Source organism: Pomacea canaliculata, linkage group LG6 (genome assembly GCF_003073045.1).
Source record: "Pomacea canaliculata isolate SZHN2017 linkage group LG6, ASM307304v1, whole genome shotgun sequence".
Taxonomy (NCBI): domain Eukaryota; kingdom Metazoa; phylum Mollusca; class Gastropoda; order Architaenioglossa; family Ampullariidae; genus Pomacea; species Pomacea canaliculata.
In genome coordinates, this window is record NC_037595.1 from 24192729 (window position 1) to 24207092 (window position 14364).

The 14364-nt window shown below is 41.1% G+C and overlaps 1 protein-coding gene across 1 annotated transcript; it reads right to left on the reverse strand.

Annotated features, from left to right (window-relative positions):
- Window positions 1-7360: 7360 nt before the first annotated feature.
- On the reverse strand, window positions 7361-14161 carry LOC112566969 (polycystic kidney disease protein 1-like 2). The gene is given in 14 exon segments (XM_025243401.1): window positions 7361-7387; window positions 7966-8028; window positions 8223-8372; window positions 8596-8997; window positions 9319-9426; window positions 9569-9605; window positions 9607-9871; window positions 10370-10558; window positions 11127-11370; window positions 11868-12129; window positions 12387-13040; window positions 13252-13409; window positions 13551-13718; window positions 13867-14161. Coding segments are annotated over 14 exon segments (2958 nt in total). The 5' UTR covers window positions 14098-14161.
- Between the last annotated feature and the right edge of the window lie 203 nt (window positions 14162-14364).

The window sequence follows — 14364 nt, forward strand, 5'->3', positions numbered from 1 at the left end:
ATGATGAAGACAGCTGATCCGCGAACAGATCCGTTGGCCTGTGACACAGCCTGTGGGACCAGGGTGGTACTGGTATCCATCACACCGCTAACATTCACGAATTCCTGTGGGAAAGAAGTTTTATTCCGTGCATTATTTGGCAGCAATGATGTGTAGCTCCCAAAACATAATGTTATGCTTATTTTATTTATTTATTTATGAATTTTGCACGCAAGCTTCTGTGGATGCAAGTGAGTAGGGACAGCTGAATGCTATTTCCCGTCTGCATTTCTGTTTGTGTATCGGTGAAACAGCCTGCAGTAAAAAGTTCAATGACTGTGGGTTTACCCGTACCTCGCGAGCATAAAGTCTAAGGGACGTAACCACTGAACTTTAAAGTTTGAAAAGGAAGATAAATTATCTCCTTTCGCACTCCCTATAACAGCACGACACTAGCTATTTCTAACAAAATGTAAAAACGTTTTTAGTCATTTGGGTACAGCCGACAGATCTTCCTCTCCTTTCTGATTGGCAGACCGCATTTAAGACTGAAAATCAAGAGCCAGTGACTGTGTGATATCAATAAAGTCTATCCCACGCAGTTTTCTTTTCACCTCGATTTTTCTTCAAATAAGGTGCTTTTCGAAATCGAGAGACATATCTTTAAGAACAAAAATGAAAAACAAAAAAATTAAAACAATCTGGTTTTCTAAAACAAAAATCCTTAGCAGCTTCCTCTGTGTATACTAGAAGTATGGATGTTGTGGCTGATTGATGTGTTTACGGAAACATTTCAAAGTATAACTATGTTTTTTTGGAGCAAAGATTCTTTTAATCAGCTAAAAAATTCTTACCTGTGTATCCCAAAAGCAGGTGATTGACAGGTTGGTGTTGGGAGTGACTGCTCGCAGACTGCCTTCACTTGAGTCCACCATAAACCCGATAGAAGACTGACCTCCAGTGACCTCTGCCTCAGAGCCAGAAGCACTGAAAGATCAGACATAATCAATTGGAGGGATAATAAAATTATAGAATAAAATTATGGAATTGTCATGCATATTAGTACTGTACAGGATAAAACAATTAGATAACGATGTTCTACAAAACAAATCATCTGCATTAGTAAGTTACTATTTATCACAAAATGAGGCTTTTTAAAACAAAGTTGATAAAACTTTAGCCCAGAACTAGGTCTCGAGCCTTGTCATGTTTTTTAAATCACATAAAATATAATTTGATTGAAGCAAACTGACCTAGCACTTTTAGCTACTTGTTATGCAAGTTATATTTAATAACTATTCATGTAGCAAAAAATCAAAAACAGTCAGATCTTGTCTTTTCTCCTGACAAAGCTCTCAGAATGCAATTCACACCTTGTGAGCACCGAGCATGACCAATCGTACTAAAGAAAAGCTCGATGGCTTGCTTAGCCGACCTCCACTCCCTGCCATGTTTATGTTGAATGTGCGGTCTTCAGTTATGAAAAAAAGTCTATACCTTCTACTTGAAACTGTCAAGTGTTCTGTTTGTTACGGCTAAATATCAACCTATTCGATTCGGATCGTCGACCCCCTTGCTTCTCTGGATCGTGTCGATCGTTTCCACAAGCTTTCTTTCAAGAACAAGTGTGATGGACTTTAATGTTTTGTCCGCGTATTGTCAGGTAACTTCAAAATTTATGACTTGCCGATGTCAGGGACGCGTTCAATTCACACTTTCACACTACTCGCACTCACTGTACGCACACGTCCCCTTACGTGTTCTTTCATTCATAAATCACATAGATTTGTCGTGGGCAACAAAACTTTTATATCAGTCAACATTTAACACACACACACACACACACGATACTGAGAACTATATATATATAAAGTCTGTAGGTCTTCACGCCACGGCCTGTAAATCAAAGTTGACGTATATTTTAAATATTTCGTGAAAGTCTTAGTTACTCACTCCACACTGCCTGAAGAGAACGTCTGTGCAACCCAAAAATAAAACGTCCTGGTAAATTCCTCCCTTTCCCTGGTCCAGAAATTGCGCAGTCTTGGCAACACTTGGATGATATCCACAAACAAAACTTTTAGGGGAAACCACACACACGTTCCCGTTCTTAATAGGAGTAAGTGCTGACTTGGCAGACACCTAGTCGACGACTAAGAATATATTCTCTGGGATCAAAACACAAGATCCAAAGCGAACACCACGAATATATTCCCTGGGATCAACACACAATATCCAAAGGGAACACTACAAATAAATTCTCTGGGATCGACACACAAGATCCAAAGCGGACACTCCACACTTTCAGTCCGCCTCTCTTCACTTCTCACAGCCGTCTGCCCTCTTCCAAATAATTTTCACGCTACGTCCCTCTAAAATACGTCATAAAATGACGTCGGGTTCTGACGCGAAACCACGACGCAACAAAAACACTCTCATACTGGTAAGGACAATAATCCCTGACTAACAACAGACAGGGGCAACAACCCCCTGTTCCTAACAGCCGATTGTGACCATTCCATTTCCGAGAGACTTTGTCCTCTTTGTGATAATTGCACGCACATCCACCCGAAGGTACGTATGACAAGTAGCAATCGAAGCACAACGGACTTTGACATCTAGTAAAAGCTTACAGAATGCCTTGTACTGTTGGTGGGGGACTTTATTTACAACAGTGTTTCAACTGAGTTCCGTTGCAGCAAAGGACAAGTGGATTTAAGACCAATGGCAATTAACAACAGTGTTCAGTTAAATATCTCAAAGACTAAGGAGACAGTGGTTGACCCACAGGAAGGGAAGCCCAGTAGAACCTCTTGTTATCAATGGTGAGCTCATAGAGCAGGTGAACCACTTCCAATTCTTAGGAACCTTCATCTCAAACAACAGATGAAAATAAACAGTGTGTAACCTCTCATAAAGAAGGCAAAGCAACCACTCTAAAGAGAATTGTAGTGGTCTACTGACAGTAACCTAGTATTGACATTCACAGTCATGGCATCAACATCCAGAAGTCAAAATTCAGTCTCATCCGGGTGGCGTGTGATGTGAGCAGAACTAGTGGCTGCGACAGGCCGTGTGCAATCATCATCTGTGTCCAGCTCACATTGTAGACCAGAGATAAAATCATTTCTGACAAGTCACTCAGCCATTTGTTTATTTACACCTCATGACTTCTTAGGATATAAATACATTTAATATGCATGACAAGAGCAGGAGAATTGAGTTAAGAGTAACCACGTTCTGTACAATAAAATTTGCATTTTTTCAGCACCTATACATTAATGAGGCTCTGATTTCGTAAGCTACAGAGATAAAATATTATGAAACTCAACGATAAAATTCAATACAACACATGGTATTTGAAAAACAAAGATAAAAAAATGTTTTACATTACAAAGATAAAAAAAATTTGAAATACAAAGATAAAACAAATCGATGAAATATTAGGATAAAAAATACCTTAAAATAAAATGATAAAGCAGAAAGATTTCACAGAAGGGAGATACAAAGATAAAATACTGTTACAACACAAAGATATAAAACAGAGAATAAAAAATGGGAAATATAAAGGGAAATTCTTTGAAACTGTGAAATGAAAAGATAAAGTACCGAAGCAAGTGAAGCGTGTTATAGATCGTCGTTGACGGCATCGTCAACTCGTCTTTAGAGTATTTCTTCCGTTGTGCACCACCTCGTCGCCTTCCTATATAAGACTTGACAAAGGGATGAACCTCGGTACCTCAGGAAGTTGGCTCACGACTAGAACCTTCGGGCAGTCCTCGGTAGACTATCGCGATCTGACGTCACAGCTGGCGTCCTATTGGCTGGATGTCCAGCAAACACTTCCATACAAGCTCCGAAGCACCATGGCATCAAATCAATACAACCTAAACTAACTGGAAACAAACGAAACGACCTTTACCACAGAAACCATCGATCTTATTTTTAAATAACTGCTTCTTTTACTGAAACAATTTGATTTTATTTTTCATTTCTCTTTGAATTCAATGAAAGAAAGTTCTCCATGGCTTTTTTTTCAAGTGAGTGATGCTATCAAAGACAGCCAACCAGCAAAATTAATTGTGTCTGTTTTTAATTTATCAACAGCTAATGTATGGTGCACACAGCAGAATAATATGTAGAAATCTTGATACTGCTTCATCTAGACTGTTACATCGAATATATATATATATCAAGCATCGGCCGAAGAATCACCAAAAATTCATACCTGCATGCTTACAATGATTCATTAAGGTTTATCATCAAAACTCAAGATAACCTGAAGTCTCGTTATAACATCTAGCGTGAAAATTAAGCTCTGTCTGATACAGCTTGGGTATGTTGAAAGGCTTTTGATGTAGTCTATGTGAACCATGGGAGTGACTTAATTTTTCTGTTGTCTGTTCTACCTTTTGCGAATGTTTTGGTATGCAAAAAACATACCACAGATATGACAAGTTACGTCAATTTAATTATTTATTATTTTTCTCTCTTCTTTTTTCTTTCTGGCTTCGTAGAATGAGAGATCCGCTGGGGCACACTGAGTGATGGAGAGGAATTTGTCTTCTGTCTCGTCACTTATACAGCCCTGAGGAAAAAAGAGAAAGGTATCATGTTCTGTTCTTTTTAATCGTCTCTATAAATGTAAAATTTATTTTCTTCCAATTCTGATCTGTCTCAGACGCTAAAACCAAGGAAAGTAGACTATAATGAAATGATGAAATACAGTTGTGTGGTCAACAGACCATCCGCGTTCTCAACAATGGTTAAACCAGCACAGCAAACACTTTGTTCCTCTTCCAGGATGCGACACAATCTCACTGACAGCTAGGATGTCATGCTAATGGAATGGACAGATTGTATGCCCTTGTCTGGCAAAATACTGGACGGATCGTATATTGCCAGTCAAGGGCATACAATCTGTATCAAGACATCATGAAACTATAATGCTTTTGTACTCAAAATAGTATCGCTCCATCCCCTCACTTTTGCAAGCCGGAAATTCATAATTTACTGTTCTTTAATTAAGTCCCTTTACTGCTCTTTATGACACAACAAGGGAAAAGTCTATCAAAAGACACAACCACTGTCCACCAGCGGTTGGGTAGACGATCGAGCAAACGCACTGACCTGCGGTATCGCGTGAAGAAATATTCTGTGGAGCGAGCTTCATAGCATAGAATTTGCCGAGGAATATTTTTAATTAAAACCATATTACACAAGACTGTGTAAGCTTATACGTAGTTCATACACTGCTATTCACAGGCACAGCAAACACACATTATATTTATTGTATTTTGTAGTTCTCTTCGATGAGACAACTAATGAAACTTTCTTGACTGAAAGGAGACCGTAGTTTCTTTACAAATGTGCAGATGTGTCTGACTTGGTCAAATAATTTTATTCTTTGTTCAAATACAAATACAGAACATTTTGTTTATGCGTCCAACATCGAATTCTCGTTTAATTGTGTCGTTGGCTAAAATTGTTGATCGTCACTTTGTCATCCATTGTCTCTTTATCACTCTGTCCTCTTCCAACTAACTCTCCTGCTGTTTTAATGTTTTTATTGTGTCTGTTTTGTTTGCGATGTCCCTGTTACCCTTTGAGCACAATAAATTGAAGTTTATAGTTATGAATATAACAGAATTGTAAAATATTTGCACACGGTTTAAGCCCACATTTTCGCAAACAATGCAGTAACCCTCGTGACATCTGGCCGTGATGTTACCCGAAGTGCAATGTGCCTACTGTTACTGATGTTGCTGTATAGAAATAAACTAAAGAGAAAGACAATTTCAAACAGTGAGGCGTGGGATGTGACTGTTAATTTTCTCCTGTCTCATCCATGGCAATAAGAGGAGAGTTGCACCAAAGAATCCGATTCTGCAGGTAAGACCTTTGTAACTCGGACATGTATAAAGATGCAAGCCGTGAAGACATCGATGGCTCAGTGTGGTGATCAAACCTTGTAATCAATGCGTGATCCATCTTCCACCCAGTAAAGCTCAAGGAGGAGGAGAAATAGGTGGGGGCGGGGAGCGCGGTCTACTCTCATTCTACAGAGGAAACTAAGACCAGCATTGTTCTGAACCCTTTGAAGATTGTTTTCCAGGCGATTAGGAGGTGCTCCGTTTCATAGTCACGCTTTCCTGACATTCCTTTACTGGACCATTGACTAATTTCATTGCCTCCCACCCTCAGAGACCGTGGCGAGGAGAGGAAACACGCGAGCGTTCAATTGTAAGGAAACAAAAAAGCTGCTGGAAGCAGGCAAGGATGTGGTTATTGACACAGAACTAACCTGAACAAATATCCGTACAGGAACAATTCTAATAATCTTTACAGGCCGTTCTGTAGAGTTACCCCAGTCCTTTGGTGCAACAGTATTCCGGGCTCTTCGTGAACTTGGAACAATGTATTATTGATGACGTGTCATTCAGAGGACAGACAATGGCTACGTGTGTCCTTCTCTCACTTCAGCCACTTGATTGCTCGTGTTAGTGATACACAGAGGGAACTGTTCAGCAATGGTCTTTAAATAGCAATGTTTCGGGAAAAAAGTTAGGAAATAAAAATGTAATTCTAAACATTTTCTTTCAAATGTTTTCTACTCTCGCTTTCTATGATGTTTCAGGTTTAATTTGTTTAAAATAATCTATAACATGTAATATGTCTTGCAATATTAGTTTTGATGATTGTCTGCAAAGCAGTGTCTACTTGGTAGGTCCGGTCGTCATACATGATGAAGGTACTTCTAATGTTATTGAAAATCTTTATACAAATCAATACTCGAATCAATTTCTCTCTGTTTTTTCCATTCTTGTTGTCAGTGATGTGTGTTCAAATGCTAGCAGATTCTTGAACATTTTTGTACACTTTGTCTAAAAGAAAATGAAAGATGGGTACCTTCTGGAGCATTAGAAAGAACGATTTGAGAATCAAATGTTAACAACTCATTCAAATTTTACCCCTCCCCTCAGTCTGTTTATTCTGTCCAGCAACACCAGGTTGGTATCAATTTTTTCTTTCAAATGTTTGTTTTGCTCAGCAAACAGAGACTCCAATCACATTTATTGCAGAAAGTGGGGAGCACTGTTGTCCACTTCGGCGTTTTTACCCTCCACCCGGACCGAGCTGATTGTGCATCAGCTTCGACACAAAAAAACTAACTATCAGCTGCTTTGACGCTGATGATCATCTTGAGATGAAGATAGAGACGAAAAGAGATGTGCACGCACGTTTATTCGCAAATTTGTTTAAGAAAAAAAATGAGTCCAACAACATGAAAACTATCAAGAAACGTACAAGATAGTGAAGGAAACAATTTTAATAAAAATCCGTTGTTAAGGAATAGTCGACGGTCTGAAATACATTTGCTTTATTGTTCCTTCGAGATATACAATGCCTGCAAAGTAATTAAAAAGACACGCAATTAAGTTGTACAAAAACTCAAGATTCTGTCATAAAAGGTTGAAGTAATGTTTTGTGTCCTTTTTTGAAGACTTTTGCTTTCTTGAAATAAATTATCTCACATCTAATTTGAGTTTCTCTCCGATTTGTCTGAATCCTCAACTTAATCGTGTGGTTGTGAACTGAAGGAAGTCCATTTTATGCGGTCTGTTGCTCTTGGGTCTAGTCAGATAAGAAAGAGAAGGAAAGTGTAAGAACATTTACAAATGTAAAGCAAAGGGTTAAGAAAGAGGAACATTTCTAACAGTCGAATTTCGAGACTTACATGTTCACATTTGTATGTTTTCGGATACTGACAGAGAGTTTATTAACTCTTTGAAGATGTCTAGGCTAGAGGCAGTTTGACCCACGTGTGATTTTTTTCTCTTTTCCACAAATTAACAAAAATAACTAAATGAGTAGAAGAATAATTTAAACTGATAATGATAGCTCAATCTACATGAAACTTGCTTGAGAGCTCATGTATATGAACAAGAAGACCAGATAAAGAATAGTGTCATTAAAGTGACTCACCTGACGCTGCATATCAACCTGCTGTTGTGTTCCCTCCTGACTGCGCATGTCCTTCGACCGCACCTGCAGACACGTGACCGTGGTATATGCCTTTAGATTTAAGTGTGTTCTATCTGTTTCAAATACACTTTTGCGGCATATTTTAAGGGTAAAATAGTTTAAAATTGTTTTTCTTACAGTTTGGTCACAGATATGAACTTACTAATTTACACACACACACATGTCACGTCATACTGGAGCAAAAGTAAACAATAAACAGAAGAGTACCTGTCTCCCTGTACAAGCCAGGCAGGGAGCAAATCTGCGATGATGTGGGAGACCTTGACGAACATGTTGGTCAGTCCGTACGGAGCCGGTATGGTGCTTATATCTGTACGGACAGTCGTGCTGGTCCCACACAGGATCGCCTGCACACAGGTCACCGTCTTATACCACGAAAAAATTTCTGAAACAGTTTTTTCATGTCCTCCGGCCTCCGATCATCGAACCTAACTCCCACTAAAACAGAATTTAGGTAGCTGTACACGAAGTATTGTTAAATTTAGCGAGCGTACACAACGAATCTTTCTCTGCCTTGAGCTACACCGAGTTTTAAAGCCAGAATAGAGAGGAATAGCCTAAAGGACTCACCTGGAACATTGTCATGAGGATCATGAAGACCAGGATGACATAGGAAATGAAGAAGATCCAGGCGAACATCTCCAGGTCCTCGGAGAAGGCGGCCAGCACGTTCCTGCCCAGCAGCATCTGGCACAAGGCGTAGGCCGAGTCGAGTGGAGTGCGGAACTCGGACAAGGTGCTGGCGAAGACGATGTAGCCTGCTGTCAGGTAGGCCGTGAAGACGACGGCGAAGACGAGTGAAAAGCCGAACAGGTCCCGGCCGGAGTTGGCCAGCACAGCGGCGATCATCGTCAGTCGTCGGTTGTAGCCCAGGATGCGCAGCAGGCGGATGGTGGTGAGGAAGACGACGGCGCCCAGCCAATACCCGTACATGTTGTCCCAGAAGGCCGTCTGGTAGAAGTCCACGTATTGCTGAGTGGAAGTAGAAGGAATGAGACAAAGGAAAGCTTGATAAAAACCAAGTATGTGTCTTACTTTATTCTACAATTTAATGATGACACATCATTTCAAATGCGTCTCTTTCATATGTCAACGAGTCGTAAACACAAAATAATTTATAACTGACAATCTTGAGACTAGAAAGACAACTCTGGTCTCAAAAGAAAAAATCAAACCTATTAATATGACTGTTATATTTTAAAATGTCCAATATTTCAGTGACAACTCTTTTTGTGATGTCGGAGATCAGATATTGTAAGAAGTTATTGTACATGATAAGTACCTAGGGTTTACCTTAGGGTTATCGCGCCAAGCAGCCATGGAGTCGTTGGACCTTACTGTCTTGATGGCGTAGAAGGCAACGGCGCCGTAGGAAATTAATACGATGAACAGGTCCAGCATCTGTGGATGGCATAACATATGTCAGTTCTATCATGCAATCTAAAGGCTACTATCTGTACAAAAGGCTGTATGCCAGTTTCTTACGTTAATCTTATTATTAATATTTTAAGGTGAACTTAAATAAAGGTACAGGAGTTCCCACCTGCCAGGAATTACTGAAGTAAAGTAATTTTTGTTGTTTGATCTTGATTGCCATCCTGATGGTGAAGACGAGGACACCGAGAGCAGTGATGATCTCGACAATATACATGTAGTAGCCCATTAGCTTGCAGGTGTTGGTAGATGTGGAATGTTTTCAATTCCCTTCCTATGAATGATGCCCCAGTCTCAGGGAACTCAGCAGAGAGTCGCAGGTAGGAGAACAGGTTGCTGTCGGGGTTGTAGAGCGAAAACTCTACGAAGACGGCGCGCGTCTGTTCATCCAGCCAAATATTCTCTTCTAGTTCTTGTAAGTGTTAGCGATATCACGTCCCTGAGGTAAATAAATAAATAAAACCACCTATCCAAAAATTGACGAATAAAACAGTCACTGTTAATAAATTTATTTAAAAAATGTAAAACAGTGTATCTTAGGTAAACACATTCAAAAATTAAATGTGCATGGCCTTTTGTCTAAGATGGCACGATGAGAGATTCATTGATCAGGATTTGTAAAAACAATCACAATAGCAGCCAAGACAATAACCTTGGCAATCATCATCTTCATCCTCACTAATATTGTTATTGTTATTAACCTATCCTTGATTTTCTTGTCTGTAGTAACCAAAAAAACCGTTGAAGTGAATGGCTTATGGTCAAAGTAAAAATATAAAAAAAATAGTAGCAAAAAATATGTCGCTGTACTTGAAAAGGAACATGTCCTACCAGTTGACGGAAAAGTCCATAACGTAGCCGCCACTGCTGTAGACGGAGTAAGTTCCCCATACAGGCAGGGAGGAGATGCCTTCAAAGCTCTGGTACATCCAGGCGACCCGGCTCAGCTTGGTATTTCTTTCTTCGTAGGAGCAAGAAGCCAGTGGTTTCCACCCTACACAGTACATCTCCGTCTCCTCCTGCCCCATGCTGTAAGGGGGGCAATACTGGCGCCTTCCGAGCAGGGACGAGTAGCCCTTGACCATACGGGTTCTTTCCCCTTTTACAATAGACAATCAGTAAGCACTGTTTGCTTCTTTAAAAAAAGATATGTGTATATTTCTTAGCTACATCCTCTCTTTCTTTCCAGCACAACAAAATTGTGGCCAAGAATTGTAAACAATTTTTATCGAATTTCGATGACGGTTCTCTCACTCAAAGGCATCCTGAGCTGACGGACCGGACGGGACCAACCCTGAAGCTGCTGGGGTCAGAGGTGAAGACTCGTTCACGTAGTTGCAGGCTGTTACCCAGACTGTCTCTCCGAGGAAACAACACGGGCAGCATCGTCTCCTTCATCCACCTCATCACCTCTTCTCGCCTGGTGATCTACAGAGGAACTGAACCTGGTTACACTGATGACAAATGATTTTACTTCCACTATTCTGAGTTTAATTTGTTTACAAGTAGCTTTCAATTGTTGTTATGGATTTTATATTACACACTCTGCATCTGGACAATAGAAAGAATCGGGAGGTCAATTTACTATCCTCTACCAATTTTTGTAACAGAGAGACTGACCTTTGTCATTTACCGAGGTCAAGGCACGAAAACAAAAAGGAGCTTACACTTTCGAAGGGAAATGGGGCACCACCCAAGCGAGTTGTACAACAGGTAGTCTAGATGGTTGTTCTGGGAAAAAGATTGTAAGTCTCGGCTGCCGTACGACAGAGAGAAGACACAGAAGACGAAGAAGCTGTGGAGGAGGAGGTCGTAGAAGACCCGCTGAGACTCTTGCTCCAGTAACCGCCGCTTGCGAGACTTCTGCCAAAACATTGGCTGGCACCGGGTCTGGGGGAGCAGCCATGCGATCTGTGGGTAAGACCGAATAGTCAGCATTACATCAAGTTCTAGTTCATCAGAAAATATTAAGAGTGCATCAGTGGAAGAAAGCCGTATAGCTGTATGTGTTGGTTGCCAAGACAACCAGATCGTGAGAAGTACAGTGAATGTTTCATTATGTTCTAGGTAGAAGATCAAAGTAAGAGGGTGTAGCCGGCAAGACTAGATCAGATGACAATGACCATAAGGCAAAAACAATCGTTCACTGACTTGTTTCCCTTGAGCTAAATGTAGTGGTCTCCACCTGCATACGCTCAAAGCCTCGCATCTTCATCTTGCGACTGTGCACTATATGGGTTTTGTGCGCAGAAGGCAAGCAGGCAAGCCACAATCATCACCTGATACAAAGGACAATAAAATGCCATCTGAATTTTTCATCAATAATCCATTAAAAATTCTTTTGTTCTGCCTTTTTGTACAAAGATTTTATTGACTGAGGGATTTCGCATGCTCAAAAGCCTGTCTACCTTGATAGGGTCCATGACAAAGATGCTCTCAAAGAAGAGAAACACGAAGGAGGCAAGCCATTCCTCGGAGGTAGTGATGCCCCACTGCATGCTGTACAGCACCAGGAAGAAGGCGCAGGTCGCTGCAGTCGCCATCAGGAGCAGCCAGCCGATGTAGCACCAGTAGTGGGGCAGCAGGTTAGTCTGCAGATTGATTCCCATAGAGTCCTTCGGGCTCTCTTCCGACTTGCCTGTGTTCTCTTTGAGGTCAGGCGTGTCACGCCTAGAAGATTAAATACAAACACTGAATAAAAATGTTTTGTATAAAATGTTGTTATACAATGATTCTTTTGTTCTTTCGTTTTTCATGTCTTCTACTTTCCTAGCGCTTTTTTTGTGTAAAGATAGAAATCACTCCATCTTTTTTTCTTTTTTCTTTCATCAGTAGAAAACACATCCTGTAAAATTACACCTTTTTCAAGCAATTATAGGAAAAACAATTTGTTAAAGTGTTTTTGCATAAAATTGAAAGTAACTCACATGTCTGCTGCTTTAGTGACTTCCCCCTTTAGGCATTTTTGGTTTGAGCCCTGGGCCCTGATAGGGGCCGGTAATTGCGGAAGATAAGAACAAAAATCAAGATAGGAATGGAGGTGATGATGATGGAGACTGACGACGTCCACAAGGTTGTCACGGAGAAGCGCAGGAAAGCAAGTTTCACTTCCATGCCCTCTGAGTCTGTGAAGATGAGAGAAAAACAGTTTTTTTAAAGAAGGAAAATTAAGGAAGTCTATATGTGGACAAACAGAATAGAAAAGTTTTTCACTTGCGCTGGCTCCAGTCTCACTGTCCTCAGCCTTGTAGAACATGGCGCTGGTGATCATGGTCAGCAGCAGCAGGACTAGACAACACGACACCCGCTGCACGCGCGTGAAGGTGCTGGGCGCGGGACGCATGAAGCAGGAGAGCCACAGGTGGGTGTCGGTGATGCCGATTTGGTGTACTCCGAGAACAGCCTGTCGAAGGACATGATCTCGTCCTGCTGAGCCAATGGAACGAGACGGTCTACAACACCGTTGTCCTTGTCCACGGCCAGCCATCGCTCGCATACAAACAAATACCTGGATAACGGAGACTATGCTGATGGAATGAGGATCAAGCGGAGTTCTCTCATACAAATATTCATCCAGCATACTACAGAACAAGATGGCGGGAATATTCATGAATTTACAGAGGTATGAAACAAAGGTGATGAAGTAGGAAAAAATTCTTTTTTAAATCGAATAATAGAAATAGAAACTTTTCACCAGAACAAAATTGCATTCTCTGAATGACTTCGAAAGATACAGAATTAAGTAGATTCTTTTACTCCCTATCTTTATTGTGTTAAAAGATTGTCTCTGACCTCTGTCCCGTCTGCAGGTCTTCAACATCCATTCTTCTCAGGAACCAGCCGGCACAAGACCCGCCGCTGTTGTCGTGCCAGATGCGTACGTAGTCTAGATGTCCCAGACACGACCCCGTGGCCATGATGTACCTCATCACACTCCCAGTTGCTAGTGCCTGTCACGGTACGAGTAGACCATTGCAGTACAACAACAATAATAATAATAAAGGGGAAGGAATCGCAGGCAAAAACAAAAGCAGTCTCTAGTGAGCTCCTATTAACTAAAAGTTACTGGTATAGGAAATAACTCTTCTAACCCGTTTGCCATCCGACAAGACCCGGATGCCGGAGTCCGCATGAGAGCCGCCGAGGACGAAACTAACGTTGGATTTAGTGCCAGAGCCTCGTTTTAACCCTGTGTGGACTGTCAGCAGGTACAGGTAACCTTCTTCCACTGCATTGTCCTTTAGGAAACTTACTAACCACTGCCATGAGAGGATGTTTAAAAATGACAGATAAATCGCCACATAAGTATAATTTTTTGTTTTACAACAAATGACTCTCTCTCTCTCACACACACACACTATGTACCGTACGAAAGACGTGAAATTTCTACATTTACAAGACATTTACCTTTTCCTTGTCTTTCTTATCCTGACGTCGGGCCCACACAACGCCCAGCACCCAGACAAGCAGAAGACCAATCAGTGTGCCGTACACAGAGGCGTTGTTGGGGTCAAACTTGGAGAAAACAAGCTTGAAGTCGATAGTGTTGGGCGGCACCATGAAAGCGCTGGCAAAGGCCACACCTGGTGGATTATCACAGGTGCACACTGTCTCGGTAGCAGTGGGAGCGGAGGACATCTACAGACACACGACCCCATACTTATTATCTACAATGAATTATTATCGTTATGTAAAGAATTTATTTATACTAGCGGATGGGTAGAACTGCTGCAACCCGATGCGTTGTTTTTCTAACCCAGTATTTCCAGTCTCAGTGGCTTGCAGTCATATTTAAACCGAGTGACTGTTAGAGCTAGACTGCACGGACAATAGAATGTCTATAATAGTTTTAAGTCTGTTCACACCTGCAACTCGCCCTATCTAACTCGTGAGCATTGATCACCT